The sequence below is a fragment of the Sarcophilus harrisii genome, chromosome 1 (assembly GCF_902635505.1).
Source record: "Sarcophilus harrisii chromosome 1, mSarHar1.11, whole genome shotgun sequence".
NCBI lineage: Eukaryota > Metazoa > Chordata > Mammalia > Dasyuromorphia > Dasyuridae > Sarcophilus > Sarcophilus harrisii.
Window position 1 is genome coordinate 651,921,334 of NC_045426.1, and position 27,512 is coordinate 651,948,845.

Here is a 27,512-nt window from a genome sequence, read left to right on the forward strand (position 1 = left end):
CTTTCACCCACAGTCCTTGAAAAGAAACTCCTTGAAGAATTTGTGAACTAGTTGAACAGAAGAGCAGGAACAAGAGGAAATGGGACAGTCAGCACCGTGAAAGTCAGGACGAAACTATAGAACATGAGCTACAAGGGATCTCAAGGCATCCAGTCCAGCTTCCTTCCCAGTGGGCTGATCCCCACAGAAGGTAGCTCTTGGCTTCTGCTTAAAGACTTGGCAACTCTCATTCCATTTCTGCACAACTCTCCATACATTCAAGCAAAACATTCTGTCTCTACCACTTAATGGTCAGTGTCCATGCATATGTTTGCTATCATAAAGTAAGAAGAAATTGGTTAGTAAGTCTTGAGCACATTCTGTAAGTGTGTAATAGTTATTGTTTGTTAGGACAGTTCTTTCCAGTCTGGGAGTAAGGACCAGGATGGACCTCCTACCATCACCTGAATACAATATTGAAATGAGGTGCTTCCTTGGTAGCCTGTGGCTTAACTTTAGAGCATCTAGGATTTTGTTAGTATGACTACTCCCTCCTACAGTAGATCCTGCTCTTGGGGGCATTTGGGAATGCCCTTAGCTAGGGGTTCATCTAACTCAAGTCTTTCCATCTCAGCCCAAGGATAGCATGAGAAACTTTTAGTAGATGCTTGGGAAAGATGCTTAGTTTTCTGTGTCTATAGAGTTCTTCTGACCTGTTAAAATATCCCAGATAATCTGATCTGGCCTCAAGGAAAAGGTAGATAAAAATTAAGAGGATTTCATCGGCCTTAAGAAACCAAACTTTTCCCATCACTTACCAGATATAATAAATGCTTTAAATAATCATGGATTTGGAATTGGGAAAGATCCTATAGGTCCTACAAGTCCATCCCCATTACTTTAAGATGAGAAAACTGAGGCTTAGAGACAAAAAGGGACTTACTATGCCCTGATTTTGCTTCCAGGAATGGAAGCTAGCTCATAAGGCTTCATAGGGACTACAAGGTTTGGAAACCAGTAAGTGTTTGATCTCAGTATGTCCACACTATCTGACCCCAGTCTCAGACATGAGCAAAAGAAGACGGTGGTCAGTTATTAATGGTTGAAGCTCTTAGCCATTATTTCATGGTCCACCCTTCTAGTACCCTTCTCCTCCTTCCCCTTTTTTTTTGAAAAGCTAACTCGGGGAAGAGCCCCCAGACTGCTGCTTCATGGGAGTCCTTCCAAAAAACAAAAAAAAATGTTTTATGTGCTGGAATTATCTCAAACTTCACAGATGTGTAATTTTGTCAGTGTGAATATACTCTCCAACAACACATCACAGTGATTACAATTTGCAAGGAAGTAGGTTTTGCTCTCTACAGATTCAGAAACAACTTCCTAATAAGTCCCAGGTCTGCCCTCACTGAGGGTCTTCAGACATACTGAATGACTATTTTCATTGGCAGTTGTGGAGGAAATCTCATCCAAGTATGGCTTGGACTGGAAGGTCTCCAAGATTGTTGGATTGTGTAACTCTACAGTTTGGGATAAGATAGACAGTTTTTCAAGAGTTTTAATGGTTGAAAAGTTCATCCCCCATGGCAGATTTATAATCAAAATGCATAGAAATGGGCTTTTGTTCTCATGATCTGGTGCTGTAGTTTGAGACTTAAAATCTGCTTATTCCCAAAGCTGAGGATAGTGAAAAATCATGAAGAAAATTGAGATGTCAGTATCCTGAATTTATGATTTCAGTTTCCAAACTTTAAAGTCTGCTCTATGGCAGGAAACAGATTAACATACACTTCAGTTTTTGTTACTTACTTTGATATATCATCCTTTATTAGGGGAATCAGTAGTTAGTTACAGGGGGTCAGGAAAAAATTGGTTTCACCAAAATCATAAAAACAGCAGATAGGACTAAAAGGAGATAAGCAGATGTATAGTAAGAGAGATGCTGACAGGCATTCCTCAACTTCAGAAGCCCTGGAGATACAGCGGAAAGATCCTCTAAAGAGGATTTTTAGAAGGCCACCAGAATTCTACAAGATTGGGGTGCGGGAACCTGTTCTGGTGAGGAGATCCCACATAGAGAGCATCATTCTTTTGGTTACAGAGACTAAATAATGCTGCTGTGGGCTTTCCTGATCTCCTGTGGGAGATAGAATTTTATTTTAAAACCTGTTCCCCAAGAGGAGGTTTATAAACACTGACAACTTCAGGATCATCATGTTCTTCATGGAGCCACATTCGAATGATAAAAAAGGTGAGAGCCTTCTACAGTCCATTGAAACCTGGACTCGAGACCACAAAGAGAGCTAGATATAGAAACTGGAGATTAACGTTTGGTACATTCTGGTGACATGCGGACGTCTCAGCTTCAAGGTGGGACCTGAGGGAGAGAAGGACAATGAGCAGATCCCGCTTGGACAGGTGCTGGTTCTCAAGTGCCTGGGAGTGAGACACCCCAAGTCAGAGTATATTTGAGGAACTAGGATCAGAAGACCTACTTTTGAATTCCAACTCTGATATTTGAATGTTCTTGAACACATCATTTCCCCTCAGAACATCTAGACCTGGAAGGACTCTTACAGAAGGGGAAACAGATTCAGAGAGGGGGACGGATGTGCCCTTTCACACAGTTGACAAATCTCACAAGCCAAGAACCATGCCAGGGCTCTAGTTAACTCTTTAAGCATCAGTTTTTATATAAAATGGGGATAATTCTCGTATTACCTTCCTTGACATTTTGTATACTTGAAAGGCCCAAAGAGATATGGCCTCCTGCTGCTACTGCTCCTCTAATTGTGACCTAAGACTAAATCCTGGACAACAGGATGTCAAATTAATCACACCTGCAGGACATCCAAGAAGAACAAAAAGATACCTGGGCAATATAAGTGAACTACAGCTTGCTACCCAGGACAACTGGGAGGTACCATTTGCAAGAATAGGTGTGCACCAAAAGGGAAGTAGAACTGATGGAGATTGAGACACAGACTGTCAGGATTGCCTCCCTCCTAATCATGGCGGTGGCGTGAGAGGATGCGGACACCAGGAGAGGGGATACCCACATTGCTGCAAGTCACATCTGCCAATGTTTTTGGAAACCCACTGAGAACAGAGAAGCTGGAGATTGGTGTTTTGTTTGTTTGTTTTATTTTTTGTCCTGTCTGTGCTTGAAAAGCTTTCAGAAGGATCATAGCTTACATGTGTTGGGAGTGCTTTCCAATTTACAAAGTCCTCTCTCCTTGGCACACAGGGGAAAGCAACCCAAGAGTTACTGTTCTTATTTTACAGAGGGAGGGACTCCAGTCAGTCAGGAGATGCTCTTTTAAACACATCCCATTATTTAAACATAGGACCAAGAAAGATTTTTTTTTTTTTTTAGGACAGCTAAACAGAGAATGACATACAAAATTAGGCAAAAGTTGTATTTGTAGATACATGGACCTAGAGTGGAAAAGGTTTCCCCTCACTTTCCCTTTGATGAAACTGACCCAGAGAGATTGCCCAACATCAGACAAATGACAGTGACAGCATATGATCCTAGGTCCTCTGACTTCAAGCCCTTCCTCCTACTTTTCATCTCTACCTTTGTTCCTATTCACCTGCAGAACCCTGAGCTCTAACCAAACGGGTCTTTTCTGGTGTTCACTACACATATACACACACACAACTTGGGGCACATTTTTTGAGGAGGGGCCCAACTTTACTAAAGAAAAGGCGAGGTAGAGGCAGGAGGGTAGGTGTACTAGGTCAGCTCCTATAGTTAAATTTTCAGTGACAGAATCTTAAATACTACAAATTAGGACTTATTTTCTTGGTTTTCATAGTTAACAAGGTAATGAAAAAAATACCAATAATGCAGCTTAATCTTTAAGAATCAAGCTCTTACTCTACCTCATTGACCCGGCCTTCACTGCTTACAGTTTGGAAGAAAGAGGCATGGAGATCAGAAGTAAGGGACTCTGCCTTGTAGTCCTGGCTCTCTGGTTTATTAAACAGATTGTCTACTCCCTAGCCTCATTTTCCCCCAGAACTACAAAAGTGGGAAGTGGGAGGAGGAGGAGGCAGAGAGAGTTGTTCTAAAGACCCCTTTGCCCCTGGGAGTTTATAATCTTAAGTTCCTTTCTAGCTCTAATATGTGTGTTCTAAGGTGCCTTATGACTGATGATCCAGAACCCTAAAAATCCCCCTACCTGAGTTTCTGGAGGATGAGCAGCAATCCCCACCTACCTAATTCTCCACCTGTAATAGAGAAGTCCTTCTCTAAGATTTTCCATCGGAGGATCCTGTGAGAATCAAAGTTGGTTTTCTGGTTGATTTTATCAACGCCCTTCTGTATTAATGCGTCGATGATGGGATCTTTGTTATCTATGATGTCTGTCACTTTGACAGACTTACTGTTGTGCTTTCGGCAAAAATTGATGGCGTCTTGTGTCAGCACGTTGCAAGGCTCACCAGTGTCCGGACTGATCTCACACTGTGGGAGAGAAATCACCCCAACTCACTGGCACTGAAAGTGTCCCTGTCTCTCACCCTGGATGTGACTCCAAGGGTTTGCCCCAAAGACTACTGTGTCCAGAGGTGGGTCAAGATACCCAGCTAGGCCCTTCAAAAAAACTGCCACCCAAGAACTGCTTCTCTTGGACTTATTGTGAACACTTTCTCCGGCACTAAGCACATTAGCCAGCAATTGTTTATTATTGCCCACTGTTTCCCACCAAAATCCTGGGCATAAAAAGTAAAGAGGCATTGTCAAATGGGTGCGATGACATGCCAGTAACTAGGTACAGACTAGGTGTACACAGGATAAACTGGGGGAAAGTAGCAGAGAAAAATTACTGGGATGAAGCCTTGGGAAAGGCTTCTTGGAGAAGATGGGATTTTAGCCCAAGGAGATCAGGGAAACTATGAGAGGGATGTGGGAGACAGCTAGTGAAAAGCCTGGAGGAGATGAGATGTCTTAAATGCTCCATGCACTGCCCTCGTTTGGGGATACAAAGAAAAAAAAAACACTCCGACCCTCCATTAAGGGAAACCAAAACCTGAACTCGGGGTGTCCCAGGAGCCTCGGTGTGGTGGTGGTGGTGTAAGCCGTTAAAAATACGCTGGAGAATCCCCAAACCCCCACTGAGATTTGGGGATTCCCATGTCAGTGGACCAGACCAGGGATTTCATTAGCATAGGTGAACTTCCAGTAAGGAAAGTGCCTCCTCTCCACTTCAGATCGGCGCTCCCAGAGAGCTGCCTGGGAAGCTGAGTGAACAGCCCGAGGTCACCCATGCGATGGAGGGGGATGGGGGCCACCTGCGCAAGTCATCCTGGCCCAAAGCTGCCCATTGTGGCCCCTTGCAGGTGGACGCAAAATGCAGTAATAAATACTGTGTAAACGACATATATTATAAAATGTCTATAAAATGCAGGAGACACAAAGTATGTAATTTTGAGGAGGAGCACAGGCAAATAGAAACATAGGGTCGGGAATGACCTGTGTATGGAAGACATTTAGGGAAGGGTTTTTTCCCCGGGGTGCAGAGGCGGGCGCCATTGCTTTGGCTGACCACGGATCCTAGATAGACTCCCCACCGAAGAGCTGGGCAAGGGTACCGCCCCCCCCCCCCCACGCCCAGTGTCCCTTAAAGAGCAGTTAATAGAAATAGAAGACCTTCAGCGTCAGCAGTGCGCTCAGGAACTTGGCTTGGTTTCCCACAATCATAGCGTAGCGGATAATGGGAACGTATTCTTTCAGCATATTCTCAATTGGTCCAGGAAAGATTTTTTCCCCGCGATTGGTTATGATGATTTCTGAAATAATACGCCCCCCCCCCCAATAAAGCTTTTAGGACATAAGGGAATGGTTTTTATTTTTTGTCAACAAAGCAACTATATTCCTCAAGATGGGAATAATTTATATCTCCCTCATATTTTACAATCTACAAAGAAGCTCATTATAAAGTACTTGACAGTTTTCAAAACACTTTACAATTTGCAGAGTAACCCACATTTTACAAACCCCTTTACATTTGCAGACCAGTTCCCATTTTACAAAGCTCACAATTTGTAAAGTGCCTCCATGTCCATTTTGTCATTGTCATCCTGAAGGTAATATAGAATAGTAGAAAGAATCCTGCTCTTGGAGCCAAAATAATTAAATAAATCTATGGTTGAGTCCCAGCTCCAACAATTAATTGGATGTGAGCTGTGACACCTCATTTTGTTTCTCCAGGTCTCAGCTTCCTTATCATTAAAATAAAAATAGTACTTTTTAAATACGATGAGAAGGAGAAAGTATTCCATAGAGCATCTATTATGTACTTTGCAAATGCGAATTGTCATGATCCTTTTCACAGTCCTTATGAGGAACATTCTGAGTAGGAAGTGAGGAGATCTTAAGTTCTATTCCTGGTTCTGCTGTCAACTCAGTTTGGTCCTAGGCAGTCTCTTTCCTTTTATTGGAAAAATGAATATTGGACCACAATATTTTGTAAATTTTTTTTATAAAAATGAATGTTGGACCACATGTTGAGGAGCAGATGAATCCAATTACATAATTAATTTGCGATTTCAATGAACAATTGCCAGTGGATCCAAAGCTATTAATTTGGCACCTGGCAATTGTATCTTGAGAAGGGTGACAAGATTAGTGGACCCTATTCCCTTGATTCCTATGTTCTTAAATTTTACTTTAAAAATTTACTTTAAAAATCTCTGTTAAGTCTTATTCTGGGATGAGGTAGAATGGAAGTAGCCGAGGCCTTAAATTAGAGAACCTGAATTTGAATTCTCTCACTCCCGCTTAAATCACCTAAGTCCTTGCTCTATAAAATAAAAACTGGATGATCTTAAAGGTCTTAGTTCAAAGTTTATGATCCTATGAGTAAGAGAACCTGCAAACTAGTGTTCACCTAGGTTCTTGGGATTCTGGGGTTTCTAACTAGTCAAACCCAGAAACTAGCTGACTGCTGCTACAGAGGCAACTGATAGCAAAAAGGATAGAATAGTGGGTTTGGAGTCAGAATGATCTGAGTGCAAATATAACCTTAAGACTCATCCTAGTTATGTAGTGCTGGTGGACAAGTCATTTTAACTTTAACTTGCCTCAGTTTCTCCAACTGTAAAGTGGAGATAATACTAGCACCTGCTTCTTAGAGTGGTTGTAAGGATCAAGTGAGATTATATTTGCAAAACCACCTGACATGTAGTAGGCACTATATATGCTTATTCCTACCATCTTTCTATCATAATGACTCCTTTGCCCTAATTTGGGAAAAGTAATCCAGTCAGTACTGCTATTCCTGGACAATGTATTGCCCTGTTAACTTCACCTATCATTCCTTGACTTTTCTGAGCAAGAGAGCCCATCTAGGCCAGCACTCCCCCATCTATCTTCTCTTGTATCAATCAGAACATAACATCTTTTAGGGCAGAGAATATAAAATCCTTTAGGGCACAGAATATGAAATCCTTTAGGGCACAGGATATGAAATCCTTTAGGGCAGAGAATATGAAATCCTTTAGGGCAGAGACTACCCCTGCAGCACTAAGCAGAGCACCTTGACCCACAGTAAGAGCTTCTTAAATACTTTTTCTTTCATTATTTCTTGTATTTATCCATAAGTCATCAAGGGAGGAGGAGTCTATTGAGATAAAGTGGGCCAATGTGTGTCCCTCTCAGTTACCTTCTGTCCTGCCAGTGATGTGGATGTAGCCTTCGTGATCCTGGATGCCCATGTCTCCAGTGTGCAGCCAGCCTTTACTGTCAAAGAACTTTTTTGTCTTATATTCATTGTTCAAGTAGCCCATGGACAGGTGCCTGCCCCAGATATAGAAGTCGCCCATACCATCTTGGTCTGGACGCCGGATCATGCTTTTGGCGCCCATGATGGCCTTTCCACTGCTGAGGAGAGACAGGACAACAGTAGGAAAGGCCCCTCCTTCCAAGCCCCCCACATGGACCTGCTGAAGATTCAAGGACCCCCTCATACAGGGGGAGGCGATTTGGGCCCCTATGTTGCTCCCCATCCTTTGTCTTCCACCTCACAGAATCAATTCCCTCGGGTCCTCAAAGGTTCCAGTCCTGTTACCTCTTCTCTATTAGAAAACCCTGGCTCAGTCCATTCCCCTTCAGGACAGCTTTAAGGATTACAAACATATTTCCCTTTGCACTCAACTAAAACTTGCCCTTTTTTTCATCTTCAACTCAATAAGCCTTCATAAGGTTCCCTGCTTTGAGTCTCTCCTCACCAGCTGCATACAATATTCCTAAGAGACAGCTAATGATGTCATCATCCCTCCACTCTTGCTCTTTGACGCTCAAGACCCTCACCATACTGGTTTCCACCTATCTTGCTGGTACCAACCTATATTAACTCCATTCCATTCTAGTCAACTTGCACCGGTAACTTGCCCATCAGTGACATTATGTTCATAAAATCTTATATATTCTTTATCACCTCAGTAGGAAGCTTTTGTCTCTGTATCCCTGGCATCCAGCACAGTATCTTGAATATAGCAAGTATTTACATGTTTGTTGAATTGAGGATGATAAAGTCCCTGTCGACATCAGATGGAAGGCTAGATCTGGTGCCTGAAGGCCTGAGTTCAAATTTGGCTTCAGACACTTGGTATCTTTGTTGTGAATAAATCATTTAACCCCTTTTAACCTTCTCAATTGTAAAATGGGCTCATAATAGCACATAGTTCTTAGAGATGTCATAAGGACCCATTAATTATTAAAGTATATTAAAAGATTATTTATAAAGTACATAGCATCGTGCTAAATATATAGCAAGTGCTTAATAAATAAAATAAATTGAATAAATTAAAAATAAATTCCCCTCCCAAATCCTCAAGGAGTTTATACTGCCCTTTATTTTCGTCCTCATAGAGTCTTAGAAGTTCTGAGGACCATCTAGTCTTACTGGAAGGAATGATATACATACAGACAATTAAATGTAAAACATACACAAGATAAATACAAATAAATTACAAAGAAAATAGGGGCAGCTGTAACTACTGGGCAAATGAGTACAGATGTCAGTTAGGAGATGGCAATTGAGCTGGCTCTGAGCTTTGAGGAAAGGTGTTCCAACAGGGGAAGCACAGGGCATTCTATGCATAAGCAACAGCCTAGGCAAAGGCAGAAATGCTGCAGAAAGCATATTGCATATGTTGATTTCCCCAAGTGGGAGAGAAGGGTTGGAAGCATGAATGGAGCTACTTAAAGTAACTTGGATCACAATATAGCATTTTCACTTATTTTGTTGTTGATAGCTTGCATTTTATTTTCTCTCATTTTTCCGTTTTATTTGATTTTTCTCATGCAGGAAGATAATTGTACAAATATGTAAGTATATATTAGATTTAACATATTTCTACCACATTTAACATATATTGGACTACTTGCCATCTAGGGGAGGAAAAATCAGAACACAAGGTTTTGCAAGGGTTAATGTTGAAGAATTATCCATGCATATGTTTTGAAAAATAAAAAAAGCTTTAATAAAAGAAATTAATTAATTAAAAAAAAGTAACTGGGAACTTAGATTTCAGTATAGCCTTCCCACAAGATTTTAAGGGCTAAAAGAAGCCTAAGAACCAAGTCCAAGTCCAAGTCCTTCCCACCTCAAAACATCCAAATACCCAACCAATGAGCTTTTTATTAGGCACCTACTATCTGCTAGGTACTGTGTTAGATACTGGAGGTATAAAGGCAAAATTGAAAGTCCCCTGCCCTCAGGGAGTTTATATACTATCAGGGGAGACAATGTGTGCATAAATAGGCATATACAGAATATATTTAAAATAATGCAAGGTGGTGCAGTATATAGAGCACCAGCCCTGAAGTCAGGAGGACCTGAGTTCAAATCTACCTCAGACACCTAATTTTTCTAGCTGTGTGACCCTGGGCAAGTCACTTAACCCCAAGTGCCCCAGCAATAATAATAATAATAATAATGCAAGCCAATTTTTGAAAAGGAAAGGGAGGCAACAGAAACAAAGTCAAGAAAGGTTTCATGTAGAAGAAGGCACTTGATCTTATGTCTTGAAGGAAGGAAACTAGGAATTCTAAGAGGTGGGCATGAGGAGGGAATACATTTTAGACCTGTGGGATAGGCAGTATAAGGTACAGCAATGGGACATGTAAGAGACACCAAGAAGTCCAGTTGTGCTGGACCAGAGAGTAGGGGAAAGAGAACAATGTAATAAGGTTTAAAAGTAGGAAGAGACAAAATTTAAAGGCCCGAGTTTATTGGTGAATCTACAGGTAATAGTTCCTGAGTATGGGAGTGACCTGCACTTTAGGAAGACACTTCATGGAGAATAGATTGGAGTGGGGAGAAAAGAGGGTCTCAGATGTAACCTTGGATTGCAGCTTCTGTTAGATTCAGTGATCTGATGATTAAGCAAAGGATGCTGAGGAGTGAGCAGCCAGCCAAGGGGAGAACCACAAGAGAGAAACCAGAAAAGTGTCACAGGAGAAGATATTCAACCTGTGTTAAAGGCTGCAGTTCAAAGTTTTTACAGGTATTGTTTACAATTATGGTAATAATTACAATATTGTTAAAGGTTAATAATAATAATACTTAACATTTATACAGAGCCTCAAGGTTTCCAAAAAGCTTTACAGATATCTCATATAATGCTCACAATAGGTGACTTCATACTCATCCGATACACTTTTGCTACCATTATCCCATTCAAGACTCCTAGGTTTATCATGGAAGATAACCCCTGTCATCTTCACAGAGCTTAAACTGATTGCTGATCAGCTACAAGACCACCCAACCTTTAAGTTTCAGCTCAAGTTGACCCTCCCAACTTTCAGACATATACTAGTGAGCGGCCACTTTCTCCTTGGATCCTCCTGCAGCTAAAGCTTGACTATTGTGATCCGTCCTTGTGTTTGGGTCTTCTTGCTACTAGATTGTGAGCTCCAAAATGATAGTTATTCTTTCCTAGTCCCATCCTTCCCTCAGTGTATAGGACAGTTAGTAGGTACTTTGTGTTTTTTTGTTTGTTTGTTTGTTTTGTTTTTTGAAAATGTCCTTTTAATTTATCTCATTTTAAGCTTCCAAGGTTAAGATTTTCTTCATAGGGCTATAAAGCTGTGTATACTTTTTGTTTGAATTAGCTAAAAAAATTTTTTTTATTCAGTTTATCAGGCCTGTTCTGGTTTAAAAAAAATTTTTTTTATTCAGTTTATCAGGCCTGTTCTGGTTTCATTTCCCTCCCTTTATTTTCATCCATTCCACCAAAATACTCTTCCATTCTTGGTTCAGTAGATGCTGTGATCTTCTACTGCTCCTTCCTTGCTATAATTCTTTTTTTTTTTTTACCAGTAGATGTTAAATATATTAAAATATAAATTAGATACACAATAAGTATACATGATAGTAGGTACTTTGTTGAGGGAAAAGTGACTCATCAAACACTATCCTCCAGGGTTCATTGGTTTCCTTCTCTGGGCAGCCCTTTGTGGCCCCTGGGTGCTTAGGGAGAGAGAAAGAATGACAACTGCTCTTTTCCTTCCATCAAGGCTCAGGGACCATCCTGGGGCCAGACCCCCCCCCCCAGAAGTCTTCATTCCCTTCCCCCCCCCACCTGCCCACCCAACACACTTAGTTCCTGTCTCTCCTGTTCTCTGGGTTTTGGCCCCTCATTCCCCAGCCATAGCCTAAGTACCTGTACAGCTTGAAGTCTTTCTCACTGGAGACAGAATGAGTTCCCGTGCACTCTGTCAAGCCATATGTCTGCAACACAATGATGTCGTAGCTGAGGAAGAAATCCTGGATTTCCTTGGAGAGACCAGCCCCGGAGCTCAGAAACTGGAGGCAGCGGTCAAAGCCCAGACTCCGTCGGACCTTGTCATATATCAGCTTCTTGGCCACGCGGAAGCCAACAGGAGCATGGGCACTTTAAAAGAAGCAAAGACGACGGGGCTGGTAGGTTAGAAAAATTTGGGGAGCAGCTCAAAGTTATAGGAGATAGCTGACAGTGCATAGAGCCCTGAGCGCAAGTCAGGAAAACCTGAGTTCAGATCCATGTGCAAATCACATAACCTCCATCTACCTCAGTTTCTTCATGTAAAATAGAGATAATAATCTTACATCTCTGGGTTGTTGTGAGACTCAGATAATTTGCAAGGTTAGAATTTATAAGGTTGAAAACCTTGTACTGCTATAGAAAAACTCTCTTCATACGTAGTTTTAAGGTTTGGGAAGCATTTTTCTCATTTGATCCTCACAACAACCTATGAAGCAGATACAATTATGCTCTCCATTTTGGGGGTGAGAAAACTGAGATTTATATAAGTTTAAGTCACTTGTTCAGGGTCACAAAGCGAGTGAGGTAGGTGTATAACACAGTGAGGAAATGTCTGAGTCAGAATTTTAATCCAACTTTAATTCTATAAATTACATCTAGTTCTTTCTCAAATTACTTCTAAAAGAGACCTTAGAAATCACTTTATCTCATCCCCAGTTTTATAGATGGGAAAACCGAGGTCTAGAGAATTTGAAATAACTGACCTCAAAGTCATCCAATATGATAGGGCAAAGATGACTGAAGAACCTTCTTTCCTCAGTCATTTTCTGAGAAGCTAACAGAGTCAGGAATTCAGCCCACTCTTTCTGCCTCCAAAACCCGGGAATGCATCTGTCTTTATGTCCATCTTGGAAAAGTCTCCCTTGATGCTTCCATCCCTGCTAAATATCTCCCTGTATCTCTTCTGCCTTTGTAGCTCAAGTCCTTGGAAAGGAACTCCACTCCTTCCCCTCCTCCCCTTATAATCTGACTTCCAATCTTATCATTCCCCTTAAAGGATTCTCCTAAGTTCCAGTGGAAATTCTGTTCTCACTAGGTTCTCTCCTGGTTCTCCTCCTACCTACTTGATTGCTTCTTCTCTATCTCCTTTGCTCCATCCAGATCATATCTCTTAACCAGAGATTTCCTCATTCTGCTCTCCTTTCTTTATACTTCACTCAAGTGATCTCATCAGCTCCCAGAATTTAATTACCATCTTTATGCTATCTGCCTGTGCTATCCCAACCACCTTCACACCTCCAACTGCCTGTCATTCAAACTGGATGTCCAGTAGACATCATTATGTCCAAACACAATTTATCTTTCCTTCGCCACATTCTACTTTCCCTATTACTATAGGCCTTCCCTCAGGCTCACAACCTAGGAATCACCCTGAAATTCTCACTCTCTTACACCCAATATCCAACCTTTTACCAAAGTATATTAATTTCATTTTTGCAAAATCTCTTGCGAACACTCCCTTCTTTCCTGTGACATTACCAACCTCCTTGTCCAGGCCCTAATCATCTCATATCCAGATTGTTGTCAATGGCTTGATATCCAATCTATCCTCTTTTCAATCATTAAAGTGATTTCTTAAATTGCAGTTCTGATCACATCAGCCCTACCCTTAACCCCAAATCTATAAACTTCATAGTTCTCTGACCTCGAGGAATAAATACAAAATGCTCTGCTGGCTTTCAGAACCCTTGGTAATCTAGTAGTCCCTTTCTACCTTTCCAGTCTTCCTATACCTTATTTCTCTCTACATATTCTGTGGCCCAATGACACTGACCTCCTACCTTTCCCAAAAACAAGACACTCTGTTCCAGACTTTTTCTATAGCTGTCATCCATACTGGGAGAATTCTGCCCCCTCATTTCTATCTCCTGGCTTCCCGGACTTCCTTCAAGTCCAAACTATAATCCTACTTTCTATAGGAAGCCTTTTCCAACCTCTTTTAATTGTAGTGCTTTTTCTCTGTTAATTATTTCCTATTTATCCTGTATATAACTTGCTTGTACATATCTGTTTGCATGTTGTCCCTCCCCCATTAGATTGCAAGTTCTTTGAGAGTAGGGATTGTCTTTTGCCTCTTTTTGTATTTTAGTACTTAGCATGTGCCTGATACATAATAGGTGCTAAATATTTATTTATTTATTTCCCTATTTCCTTTCGTTCTTCACATTTATTACTTTTTATGATTATGTAACATTCCTTTCCATTGCTACCTGTGATCTCTTCAACTTAAAGAACTCAGGCAATATGAACTCCTTACATAGATACAATTTAGAAACTCTTCTGAGCTTCAGTTTTTAAATTTTTAATTAAAATGTGTCCTCTTTTTAAAAATTTTATTTTTTTTAAGTAAATTTTTTTTTACATTTGGGCTTTTTTAAAAATTCTGAGTTTCAAATTCTCTCTCTCCCTTCCTACTTAATGAGAAGGCAAACAATTTTGTAATGTTATACATGCACATACATGCAAAACATTTCCATATTAGTGATGTTCCATAATTAGTGATTAGATGATTAGTGATCACTAATTAGTGATTAGTGATGGAAATTAGTAACTTCCAGATTAGTGATTGGTGATTAGGGAAAAAACAGTTCCTCTCCCCCCAAAACCTAAGAAAAATAAAGTGAAAAAAATGCTTCTATCTGCATTCAGAATCTATTGCATTCTTTGGAATTGTTTTGGATCATTGTATTTTTAAGATAGCTAAGTTATTTTTAGTTGATCACCATACAATATTGCTGTTACTGTGTATAATATTCTCCTGGTTCTGCTTTCTTCACTATGCATCAATTTATGTAAATTTTTCAGGTTTTCTTTGAAAATATTTTTATCATTATTTCTTATATCATTATTTGAAAATATCTTTATTATTATTTCTTATACCATAATAATATTCCATTAAAATAACATATTTTACACCACAATTTGTTCAGCCATTTCCCAATATCAATGTCCAATTCTTTGCCACCACAAAAAAGAACTGTTATAAATATTTTTGTTCATGTAGGCCCTTTTCTCCTTTTAAAAATCTCTTTAGGAAAAAAACCCTAGAAGTTGTATTGCTGGGTCAAGTTATGCAGTTTTATGGAATTATGTGGAATTATGGAAATAATTCCATATTGCTCTGGATCAGTTCTCAACTCCATCAGCAATGCATCAGTGTCCCTATTTTTCCACATCCTTTTCCACATTTGTCATTTTCCTTATCTGTCATATCATCAACCTAGTAGTTGTGAATTGGTATGTCAGAGTTATTTTAAATTGTATTTCTCTAATCAGTAGTGATTTAGAGTAATTTTCCCATATGACTACAGATAACTTTGATTTCTTCATCTGGAAACTGCAGATTTATATATTTTATATCAATTGGGGAATGAATTGTCATCTTATAAATTTGACTCAGTTCTCTACATATTTGAAAAATGAGGCTTTTATCAGAGAAACTTAGTATAAAAAAAAATTCTCCCAGTTTTCAGCTTTCCTTCTAATCTTAGCAGCATTGGTTTTGTTTATGCAAAAGCCTTTTAATTTGATGTAATCAAAATTATCCATTTTGTATCACATAATTTTCCCTGTCTCATTTGGTCATAAATTCTTCCATTCTCCATAGAGCTGACAGGTAAACTATTCCATGCTTTTCTAATTTGCTGATGGCATCACCCTTTATATCTAAATCATGTACCCATGTTGACCTTATCTTGGTATACAGTTTGAAATGTTGGCCTAAACCCTAATTTCTATCAAACTGCTTTCCAGTTTCCCCAGCAGTTTTAGTCAAATAGTGATTTCTTGTCCCAAAAGGTTAGATGTTTGCATTTGTCAAAGATTACTATGGTCATTTATTACCATGTATTGTGTATCTAATCTGTTCCATTAATCCATCACTCTAATACATAGCAAGATCCAGATTGTTTTGGTAATTTTTTGGTAGTTTGATTGTTATGGCACTGAATAAGTAACTGAATTGAGGTAGAATTGTCATTTTTTATTATATTGACTCAGACTGTCCATGAGCAATTAATATTTCTCCAATTGTTTAGATCTGACTTTATTTGTATAAAAAGTATTTTCTAATTGTGTTTGTATAGCTCTTAAACTTGTCTCAGCAGGTCGACTCCCATGTATTTTGTATTGTCCACATTTATCTTATATCGAATTTCCCTCTCTATCTCTTCTAGGTTGACTTTATTGATTTGATGTAGAAATACCAGTGATTTTTGTGCGCTTACTTTATATCATACAATTTTGCTTAAGATGTTAAGTATTTCAACTAACTTTTTAAATTGATTTTCTAGGGTTCTTCAAATATACCATCATATAATCTACAAAGAGTAATAGTTTTATTTCCTCATTAACTATTCTAATTCTTTCAATTTCTTTTTCTTACCTTGTTGCTATAGTTAACATTTCTAGTACAATATTGAATAATAGTGTGATAATGAGGTGATACTTTCTTTACCTCTGATCTTATTGGGAAAGTGTATACCTTTTGCCCATTACAGATAATACTTGCTGATGGTTTTAGATAGATAATACTTTTATCATTTTAGGAAAAGCTCATTTATTCCTATGCTTTCTAGTATTTTAATTAGAATGAGTGTTGTATTTTGTTAAGTTTTTTCTGCATCTTTTGAGATAACTGTATGATTATTGATGTGGTCAATTATACTAATAATTTTCCAAATACTAAACCTGCATTTCTGGTATAAATCTTACTTGCTCATAGCATATGGTCTTTGTGATATGTTCTTATAATTTTGCTTATATTTTAGTTTAAATTTTTGCCTCAGTATTCATTAGGGAAATTGCTCTGTGGTTTTCTTTCTCTAATTTGCTCTTCCTGGTTTAGGTTTCAGCACCATATTTGTGTCATAAGAACAACTTTGTAGAACTTCTTTGTTGCCTATAAAAAAAAAAGTTTATATTGATATTGGAATTCGTTGTTCTTCAAATGTTTGGTCGAATTCACTTATAAATGCATGTGGCCCTGGGGAGTTTTTTCTTAGGAAGTTACTGATAGCTTATTCAATTTCTTTTTCTAAAATAGGATGATTTAATTATTATATTTCCTCTTCAATTAATCCAGCTAATCTGGGCAATTTATATTTTTGTAAATATTCATCTATTTTACTTAGATTTACTGATATATGCTTGAGCAAATAGCTCCTTATAACTGATTAAATTTTCTCTTGTGATAAATTCACCTTTTTCATTTTTTATACTGGTAATTTAGTTTTTCTTTTCTTGTTTTAAATCAAATTAATCAGTAATTTATCTATTTTATTGTTTCTCCTCCCCATAAAAACCAGTTCTTTGTTTTATTGATTAAATCAATGGTTTTCTTACTTTCAATTGTATTAATCTCTCCTTTAATTTTTAGATTTTCTAATTCTGTGTTTAATCAGGGACTTTTAACTTGTTCTTTTTCTAGTTTTTTCCAGTTACATACTACTATTTATTTTATTGATGTCAACATTTAGAGATATAAATTTTCCCCTAAGTACTAATTTGGTTTCATCCCATAAATTTTAGTATGTTGTCTCATTGTTGTTATTCTTTTTTTTAAAAACATTCTATTTTTAAAATTTTGAGTTCATGTAAATTGTTCCTGGTTTTCTTGATATCATCCTACTTATCATTTCTTATAGCATAATAGTATTCCATTTCAATGATATACCTTACATATACTGACATATTCAGTCATTTTCCAATTGATGGCTATCCCCTCCGTGTCCAATTCTTTGCCACCACAAGAAGAGCTGATAAAAATATTTTTATACAAATAGGTTCCTTTGGGGGTTTTATTTTAAATCTTTTTGGGATACAGTAATATTGCTAAATCAAAGAGTATGCACAGTACTTAATTCTATTAAATATTCATTTTATTCCCCTGGAGGTTTATACTCAATTTTCTTCTAGGTAGGCTGTAATTTTGCTTCCTCTTGTCCTCCAGAATATCATATTCCAAACCCTCTGATCCATTAAAGCTGCTAAATCTTTTGTTATCCTGACTGTGGCTCCATAATATTTGAATTGTACCCTCCTGGCTGTTTGCATTATTTTCTTTTTGACCTGTGAACTCTGAAATTTGACTTTAATATCACTGAGAATTATCTTATTGGGATCTCTGTGAAGAGATGAACAGTGGATTCTTTTAATTTCTATTTTACTCTCTAGTTCTAGGATATGAGGGAAGTTTTCCGTGATGATTTCTTGAAAGATGATATCTGGGCTCGTTTTTGGATCATGGTCCTATAATCCTTACATAATTCTTAAATTACCTCTCCTTGATGTATTTTTCAGGTCAACTGTTTTTCCAGTGAGATAATTCATATTTTCTTCTTCTTTGTTCTTTTGTTATTGTTGTTCTATTATTTCTTGATGGATGTCTCATGGAGCTGTTAGCTTGCTCCATTCTTGCTCAATTCTAATTTTTAAGGAATTTTTTTCTTCAATGAGGTTTTATGCATTCTTTTCCACTTGAGCAATTCTGCTTTTTAAGGAGTTCTCTTCAATGGATTTTTATGCCTCTTTTTTATTGGTTTCTGTGGTGCTATTTTTTTTACTATTTTTTGTGCCTCTTTTATCAAGCTATTAATTCTTTTTTCATGATTTTTTTTTGCATCACTCATTTCTTTTCCCAATTTTTCCTCTTCTTCTCTTATTTGATTTTTAAAACCTTTTTCAAACTTTTCCAGAGCCTAGGACCAATTCACACTTTTCTCAAAGGTTTTGCATGTAGGTTCTTAGATTATATTATTTTCTTTTGGGTGTGTTTTGATTTCCCTGTCACCATAGTAACTTTCAAAGGCCATGTTCTTTTCTTGATGTTTACTCAGTTTCTAGCCTATTTCTTGATTTTTAAAAACTTATTAAAGTTGTGCTCTGCTCCCAGAGTGAAGGAGACAATTGTTCCAAACTTCAGTTTTTTCATGCTGCTGTTCTCAGAACTAGTTTTGGGGAAAGGAGAAAGTTGTAAATTTTCAATTATTTTAAGATAGTATGATCTAAAGAGAGATGTGATCACTGCTCTCCTGGTCTGTGCTCTGTTCTGTAAATGAAGTGTGGTAAAATGGACATCGAATAAGGAAATGGGAAATATTAGCATTATCATTTTTATGAGGAAGTTTTTATTTGCTGAAAAATTAAGAATATGCAAATACATACACAGTTCAAAAGTCAATTAATATATAATTAACATTTATAATGTATAAATTAAGGATTTATGAAGTCAATTTGGTTTTTATAATAATAGTTCTATTATAATTTCATAAAATGGTTCACAGGACAATTTTTTAAAATAACTTTTTATTGCCAGAACCCATGCCAGGGTAATTTTTTACAACATTATCCCTTGCACTCACTTCTGTTCCGATTTTTCCCCTCCCTCCCTCCACCCCCTCCCCTAGATGGCAAGCAGTCCTATACATGTTAAATATGTCACAGTGTATCCTAGATACAATATATATGTGCAGAAGCAAACAGTTCTCTTGTTACACAGGGAGAATTGGATTCAGAAGGTAGAAATAACCCGGGAAGAAAAACAAAAATGCAAACAGTTTACATTCATTTCCTAGTGTTCTTTCTTTGGGTTTAGCTGCTTCTCTCCATCCTTGATCAGTTGAAACTAAGTTAGATCTTGTCTTTGTTGAAGAAATCCACTTCCATCAGAATACATCCTCATACAGTATCATTGTTGAGGTATATAACGATCTCCTGGTTCTGCTCATTTCACTCAGCATCAGTTCATGTAAGTCTCTCCAAGCCTCTCTGTGTTCATCCTGCTGGTCATTTCTTACAGAACAATAATATTCCATAACATTCATATACAACAATTTACCCAACCATTCTCCAATTGATGGGCATCCATTCATTTTCCAGTTTCTGGCCACTACAAAGAGGGCTGCCACAAACATTTTGGCACATACAGGTCCCTTTCCCTTCTTTAGTATTTCTTTGGGGTATAAGCCCAGTAATAACACTGCTGGATCAAAGAGTATACACAGTTTGATAACTTTTTGAGCATAGTTCCAAATTGCTCTCTAGAATGGTTGGATGTGTTCACAATTCCACCAACAATGTATCAGTGTCCCTGTTTTCCCACATCCCCTCCAACATTCGTCATTATTTTTCCCTGTCATTCTAGTTAGTCTGACAGGTGTGTAGTGGTATCTCAGAGTTGTCTTAATTTGCATTTCTCTGATTAATAATGATTTGGAGCATATTTTCATATGTCTAGAAATAGTTTCAATTTCTTCGTCTGAGAATTGTCTGTTCATACCTTTGACCATTTATCCATTGGAGAATGGCATGATTTCTTATAAATTAGAGTCAATTCTCTATATATTTTGGAAATGAGTCCTTTATCAGAACCTTTGACTGTAAAAATGTTTTCCCAGTTTATTGCTTCCCTTCTAATCTTGTCTGCATTAGTTTTGTTTGTACAAAAACTTTTCAGTTTGATATACTTTGGTTATAAATTCCTTCCTCTTCCACAGGTCTGAGAGGTAAACTATCCTATGCTCTTCCGATTTATTTATAATCTAATTCTTTATGCCTAGGTCATGAACCCATTTTGACCTTATCTTGGTGTACAGTGTTAAGTGTGGGTCAATGCCTAGTGTCTGCCATACTAATTTCCAATTTTCCCAGCAATTTTTGTCAAATAATGCGTTCTTATCCCAAAAACTGGGGTCTTTGGGTTTGTCAAACACTAGATTATTAAAGTTATTGGCTGTTTTGTCCTTTGAGCCTAATCTATTCCATTGATCAACTAGTCTTATTTCTTAGCCAGTACCAGATGGTTTAGTAACCGCTGCCTTATAATATAATTTTAGATCTGGTACAGCTAGGCCACCTTCATTTGATTTTTTTTTTTTTATTAATTCCCTTGAAATTCTTGACCTTTTGTTTTTCCATGTGAACTTTGTTGTTATTTTTTCTAGGTCATCAAAATAGTTTTTTGGGAGTCTGATTGGTATAGCACTAAATAAATAGATTAGTTTAGGTAGTCTTGTCATCTTTATTATATTTGCTCGCCCAATCCAAGAGCATTTAATATTTTTCCAGTTGGTTAGATCAGACTTAATTCCACAGAACAGTTTTGCAGAATTAAAAATCTCCAAGATAAGACAGAGATAGTTGATCTTCCATTGTATTACTCGTAATTTGGGCAGCTAGGTGGCTCAGTGGAAAGGGCACTGAGTTTGGAAAATTTAGATGGGTTCAAATCTGGCCTTAGACACTTACCCCTAGCTATGTGACTTTGGGCAAGTCATTTAATTCTATTTGCCTCATTTTTCTCATCTGTAAAGTGAATGCTGGAGAAGGAATTACTAAACCACTCTAGTATCTTTGCTCAGTAAACTGAACTCATAATTTAACAAAAGTTTTTTTTTTCTTTTGAAAAGTGTTATGGGATATCATTTTCTAGAAGCCATTTGTTAAATATTTTCTAAATGGCCTTATAATAGTTTACAAATAATCATTCAATAAACATTTATTAAGCACCCACCAGGCACTGTACTAAGAAAATGCAAAGTATTATATATAAAATATTCAGTACAGCCTCAAGCACTTTATAAAGGTCCATTTTTATATTCCCCTCCCAAAAGTTTGCATGAGTCCAATGTCCCACCAAAAATCCTATGGAATACCTATTTCTCCACAGTACTGTCAGTTTTTAATTTTATCATTTGTTGCTATTTTTGTCCTGGTAGATATAAAATAATATTATAAAGTGGTTTTGATATGTATTTCTTTGATTATTAGAGAACTGCCATATCTTTTTATATTAGTACTAATTTATAATATCTCCTCTTTCATATTGTGTAGTTTGACTAGTGGGAAGTATGCTTTACTGTTATTTGTATCATCATGTGTATCATTGTTATATCTCATTTTTATTGCAGATATTTGTTTCACATTAATTCCTATTCTTTTTTATTTTAGAAGTGTTGATTCTGGATGTGTAGAATCCTTTTATGTATAAACTGAGTTATATGTCCCTAATATTTTTTCCTCTTAATTAAGATGTTCCCCTTCTCTGTAGTTGAGATAAGTATTATTTCATTTTTTATGATGTTGGAAAAATATTTAAATTATTGATAGTTCAATAGATCCATGTTCTCATAGCCCTTTGACCCTTACTTGTATCCTCCCATAAATCTGTGACAGGAATTCAACACAATTTCATGACCTGGTACAGAAACCAATGGAGATACTATGTGGACTTTACAGCAGTTATGGTCATTACATGATCATCTCCTTTTTTGCAGTTGGACATTTCTCTGATGACCTGTCAAATTCCACTACTCTGGAATAATTTTTCATTTTAAAATTATTTTGCAGCTAGCTCCTGCCTGCCTTGAACCTCTCCATCACTCTTTGGTCATCCCTCAGTTTTCATTCAATTAAATTCAATAAGACATTTGTCAAATAGCAACTATGTGCAAAAACACTATGCCAGGCTCTGGGGCACAAGACAAAAATTCAATAATCCATTAACATAATTTAATTTATTAATTTTAAGTTATTAATTATGACATAATTCAAGTGTGGGTGAGAGTACTAACAACTGGTGGAAGTGGGAGTAGAAAGATTAAGAAGGCGTCTTTTAAGGGGTAGCATTTAAGAGATGATTCTCAAAGGGAACTAGGAATTTTTATAGTTAAGGGTAAAGAGAGTGTTCCAAGTCTTGAAGGAAACAGATATTGAAAAGGCATAAAGCCTGGAAATGAAATATCAGGTATGAGAAATGGCAAGTGGGCCAGTTTGCCCAGGACACAGCAAGAGTAATATGAAATCTGTTTGGAGATGAAATATTTTAAATGTCAAACAAAGGAGTGTATATTTTGTATTAAAGGTAAAAGGAAATTCCTGAAGGTTTTTGTTCATTGGAATAGCATGGTCATATCTGTGCTTTAAGAATATGAATCTGATGGTTAGTTGGGGAACGGATTTGGAGAAGGAGGAAGACCACTTAAAAGGCTATGGCAATAAAACAGGTGAAAGATGATGAACTAAGGTGTCATTTCACATGATACTGATGTATGACATTTGTAGAAGACTGTTATTGTAAATTGGGACTGGAAGGTCTGAGGACATATAGTCCAAACTTCTCACTTTACAGAAGAAGAAACTGAAATCTAAAGATGGCAACATGATTTCCTGAAAGTCACTCAGGTAATAAGTGTCAGAATAGGATTAGAATTCAGGCCTTCTGAACCTAGACCAAATGTTCTTTGCACTAAGGTAATGTTGGGGGTTCAGCACCAAATAATTTTTTTAATTAAAACTTTTTATTTTCAAAATATACACATGGTTAATTTCGACTTTCACCCCTACAAAACTCTGTGTTCTAATTTTTTCCCTCCTTTTCCTCCACAGCCTAGTCAGCAAGTGATCCAATTTATGTTGAACATTTCAGAACCAAATGTTGAGACTGATGGAGGCACCAAATACTGGGGTTCGACCATGTGAAGAATTCACAGTGTCTATTCATTTTGGCAAAAAAATTTTTTTTAATGAGAAGAGGTTACAGACAAAATGAAGAGATATAATAGATACCAGGAATGGTTAATATGAAATGGATTTGGGAGAGCATATATTTAGACAAGAAAGGTTTTTTTTTTAAACAAGTAACAAGTTCTCTAGTGGAACTCACAATTAACCAGGAGAAAGGGAATACTCCATGAGATAGGAGTAAGCCATTGACTGCCAGGCTAAATCTTAAAAGGGATTTTGCACCCTAAAAGAGTGAGTTAGTAGAAGAAGGAAAAAAACATCATAAGACATGGTGGATAAAAGGAAAGATACCATGGGGAAGGGGAGAGAGGAAAGACACCATGAGGAAGAACCTTGGGGAGCTAAAGGGATTCAGCAAAGATGGTGTGAGTCATGGACAGATTTGTAGGGGAAATTTAACCTCAGGGGTTTGACGTAGCTTGGAACCCCTTGGAACCCTTAACATGAACTGATGCAAAGTGAAGTAAGCAGAACCAGAAGAATATTGTACACAATAATAGCAACATTCTAAGATAATTTATTCTTAGCAGTATAATCTAAGGTAATTCCAAAGGACTCATGACAATAAATGCTATCCAGCTCCAAATAAAGAACTGATGGAGTTTGAATTCAAATCAATATATGCTTTTTTTATCCTTATTTTTTTTAGGGGAGGAGGTTTTTGATCTGTGTACGTGTGTGTGTTTTTCACATGACTAATAGGGAAATATGCTTTGCATAATTGTACATCTATAATCTATTATCAAATTATTTTCCTTCTCAATAGGCAAGGGAGGAAGTAAGAGGGAGGTGAATGAAGGGAGGGAGACACTTTGTAACTCAGGTTTTTTTTAATGTTAGAAGTTTTATATCTAATGGCAAACAATAAAATATTTGAAAAAATAAAAGGACAGTAATTTCTCAAATATATAAAGAATTCAATCAAATTTATAAGAATATAAGTCATTCTCCAGTTGATAGATTAAAAAGATGTTGCACAAACAAAATCAAGGCTGCCAAGATTAGAGGGAAAACTATCTTTAGCCCTAAATCATTATTAGAGAAATGCAAATTAAAACAACTCTGAGATAAGAACTCACACCTATCAGATTGGCTAATGAGACAGGAAAGGAAAATGATAAATGTTGGAGACGATGTGGAAAAATTGGGACACTAATATATTGTTGGTGGAATTGTGAATTGATCAACCATTCTGGAGAAGAGTTTGGAACTATGCCCAAAGGATTATTACACTGTGTATAATCTTTGACCCAGCAATACCACTATCATGTCTGTATCCCAAAGAAACCAAAGAAAAAAGGAAAAGGAGAAAAGGATCTGTATCTGCAAAAATGTTTATATATCAACTATTTTTGTGGTGGCAAAGAATTGGAAATTGAGGGGGAGGAGATGTCTGTCAATAGGGGAGTGGCTGAACAAGTTAGGTCATATATTATTGTAATGGAATACTATTGTGCTATAAGAAATGACAAATAGAATACTCTCAGAAAAAAACCTGGAAAAACATACATGAACCGATACAATGTGAAGTAAGCAAAGCCAGGAGAATACTGTACACAATAATAGTAATATCCCACAAATAATCCTGTAATACTTAGGTATTCTCAGCAATGCAGAGATCCGAGATAATTCTGAAGATCTTATGATTTAAAAAAAATGCTATCTATCTGCAGAGAAAGAATACATAAAGTCTGAATGTAAATAGAGGCATATTTTTAATTTAATTTTTCTTCTTTTGTTTGTGTTTTCTCTGACAACATGGATAATTTTGAAATAAATTTTGAATGATAGCACATGAATAATTATATCGAATTGAATTTGGAGCTCAAAATTATTAAAAATCAATCTTAAAGTAATTTTTACATGTATCTGAAAAAATAAAATAAAGAAGAGAAAAATATGTTGAGAAGAAAAGATGGCACTCATAAGGAATAATCTTGATTTTATCATTAAAGCTTAAATCAATGTACAAAGACGGCCTAAGTGGGTGGGGTGGGGTGTTGAAGAGAAAAGACAAAATTAATAAAAGCCGCTAGTGAGAGTGTGAAACAAAATTAAAGAGAAATAAAATGATGATCTTTTTTTCAGTGATGGTTTAGTAGAAATACAAATTGTAGATTGAAGTATGTGAACAAGAAGTTTTCAAAAACAAGAAATATAATCTATTAATAACCCTAAAAAATGATCCAAATTTCTATTAATAAGAGAAAAGTAAATTTAAATGAATTGTAGGTTATTTTGACTTACTTTCACCAGGTTCTCAAAGATGTTCAAAAAGAGGAAAAATATAACTTTTGGAGGGGCTGGAGAAAAATGGGCACACATGCATCACAAGCAAAGTTGTGGATTAATTCATCTATTTTGGAAAGTAATTCACAAGTATATTCCAAAAGTCACTAAACTGTGAATATTATTTGATTTGGTGATGCTACTGAATGGTAACATTTTCCCAAGAGATCAAAGAAAGAGGGAAAATAAATGATAAAAAATATTTACAGCAGGACTTTAGCAAAGAATTGAAAACAAACTAGGTATCCCATGACTTATGGAATAGTTCAACAAAGTATAGCATATAAATGTAATAGAATATTATTGTGTCATTCAAAATTTTAAAAGGGATGGATTCAGAGGAATCTAGTATGAAATGTTACAGAGTGAAGTGATTAGAAATAGGAGAACAATTTATAAAATGAGACAACATTGTTAAGGAAAACAATTCTGAAAGACTTAAGAACTATGCTCAAAGCAATGGCTAGTCATGAACACGTGATTTTTTCTTACTTTGGAAAGAACTTGATGTGAAGAATGTAATTTGAACTATTCTCAAATTTTGTAGCTTTGAAATAAATATCTAATTTCATTTTTTTAATGATTTCTTTCAAGGCAATTGGGATTAAATGATTGGCCCAGGATCACACTGCTAGGATATGTTAAGTATCTGAGACCAGATTTGAACTCAGATCTAACTGAGCAGATGCTCTATCCACTGTACTTATCTAGCTGTCCTTAATGTCATTTTACAATAGAGTTAATTTCCCACCTCTTGGCAAGGAGGTGATGGACTAGAAGTGTAGACAAATATTCAGTTTCAGACATTACCAACATGTGCATCTATTTTGCTTGTTGATTTAATTGTTACAAGGGAGAGGTTTTTGAAATGGAAGGAGGGCAACTATGAGGGTGGAGGGTCTGTATTGATAGACATACAAATTTTAAAATTTTTAAAAAGAAATTTAAAAAAATAAGAAACAATATCAATAAAATATTTTTAAAATATGTAGAAGGGAACAAAAAAAAGTTCAGAAAGGGTCACAAACTGGAAAATTGAACTACTATGTTTAAATTAAAATGTGCTTTACAAAAAACAAGACATATAAAACAGAGATTGATACTGTCATATATAAACTTTTTTTCCCTTTCATTTCTTTGTATAAGAAACTCTCTCATCCTATGCACCCTATCCCCTCTGCCTGTAGGCAGATACATTTTCTCCTTGGACTGAGGTTGATTATTATGATTATATGACAGGTGTTTTTTGTCCTAGGTTGTTTTAGTCATTGTATATGTTGTTTTCCTCCTACTCTTTACTTCAGTAAATTACTCATTAATTCATACAACTTTCTATCTAGCAATTTCTTCTTGTGCATCTGTGAGTTTTTTCTTATAAATTTTAATGCTAAATTTTATTTTAAACTGATACACTCTCAATTTTAATAGAAGTATTTCATATAAATATAAAGTCCTTATTATGTATTTGAATTCTTTCCATTTTAACTTCAACTTTGAGATTATTCCTCTCAAAGACTTATTCTTGATTCTCTTATTCCTAGGATTGTCCCTACCATGCCACAGAAGCCTCCTCACCCTAGAGGCTATCTCAAATGTTGGACTTCTCACAGTGGAAATGTGAAACTGATTTCATTAATTCTGGGATGATTTTCTTTTGCGTGTATTTCTTTTTTAAAAAATTATTATAGATTTTTATTGACAGAACATATGCATGGGTAATTTTTCAATATTGATCCTTGCAAAAACTTCTGTTTCAACTTTTCCCCTTCTCCCCTCTATCCCCTCCTCTAGAAGGCAGGCAGTCCCATACATGTTAAACATGTTAAAGTATATGTTAAATACAATATATTATACATATTTATACAGTTATCTTGTTGCACAAGAAAAATCATATTTAGAAAGAAGGT

The 27,512-nt window shown here is 36.5% G+C and overlaps 1 protein-coding gene across 5 annotated transcripts in view; it reads right to left on the bottom strand.

Moving 5' to 3' along the window:
* LOC100928262 (long-chain-fatty-acid--CoA ligase ACSBG2-like) overlaps positions 1 to 27,512 on the bottom strand; it is a 70,431-nt gene that overhangs the window by 2,756 nt on the left and 40,163 nt on the right. For 3 of the 5 annotated variants that reach the window (XM_003760626.4, XM_031947757.1, XM_031947758.1), the window contains 5 exons: positions 11,653 to 11,883; positions 7,647 to 7,864; positions 5,633 to 5,772; positions 4,201 to 4,447; positions 2,102 to 2,353 (listed from right to left, as the gene is read on the bottom strand). In XM_003760626.4, the coding sequence (XP_003760674.1) occupies positions 2,280 to 2,353; positions 4,201 to 4,447; positions 5,633 to 5,772; positions 7,647 to 7,864; positions 11,653 to 11,883 (910 nt within the window). In that variant the 3' untranslated portion in view covers positions 2,102 to 2,279. Of the gene's footprint in view, positions 1 to 2,101; positions 2,354 to 4,200; positions 4,448 to 5,632; positions 5,773 to 7,646; positions 7,865 to 11,652; positions 11,884 to 27,512 lie in introns of those variants that run through there. The other 2 variants (XM_031947760.1, XM_031947759.1) reach the window with 1 other exon arrangement.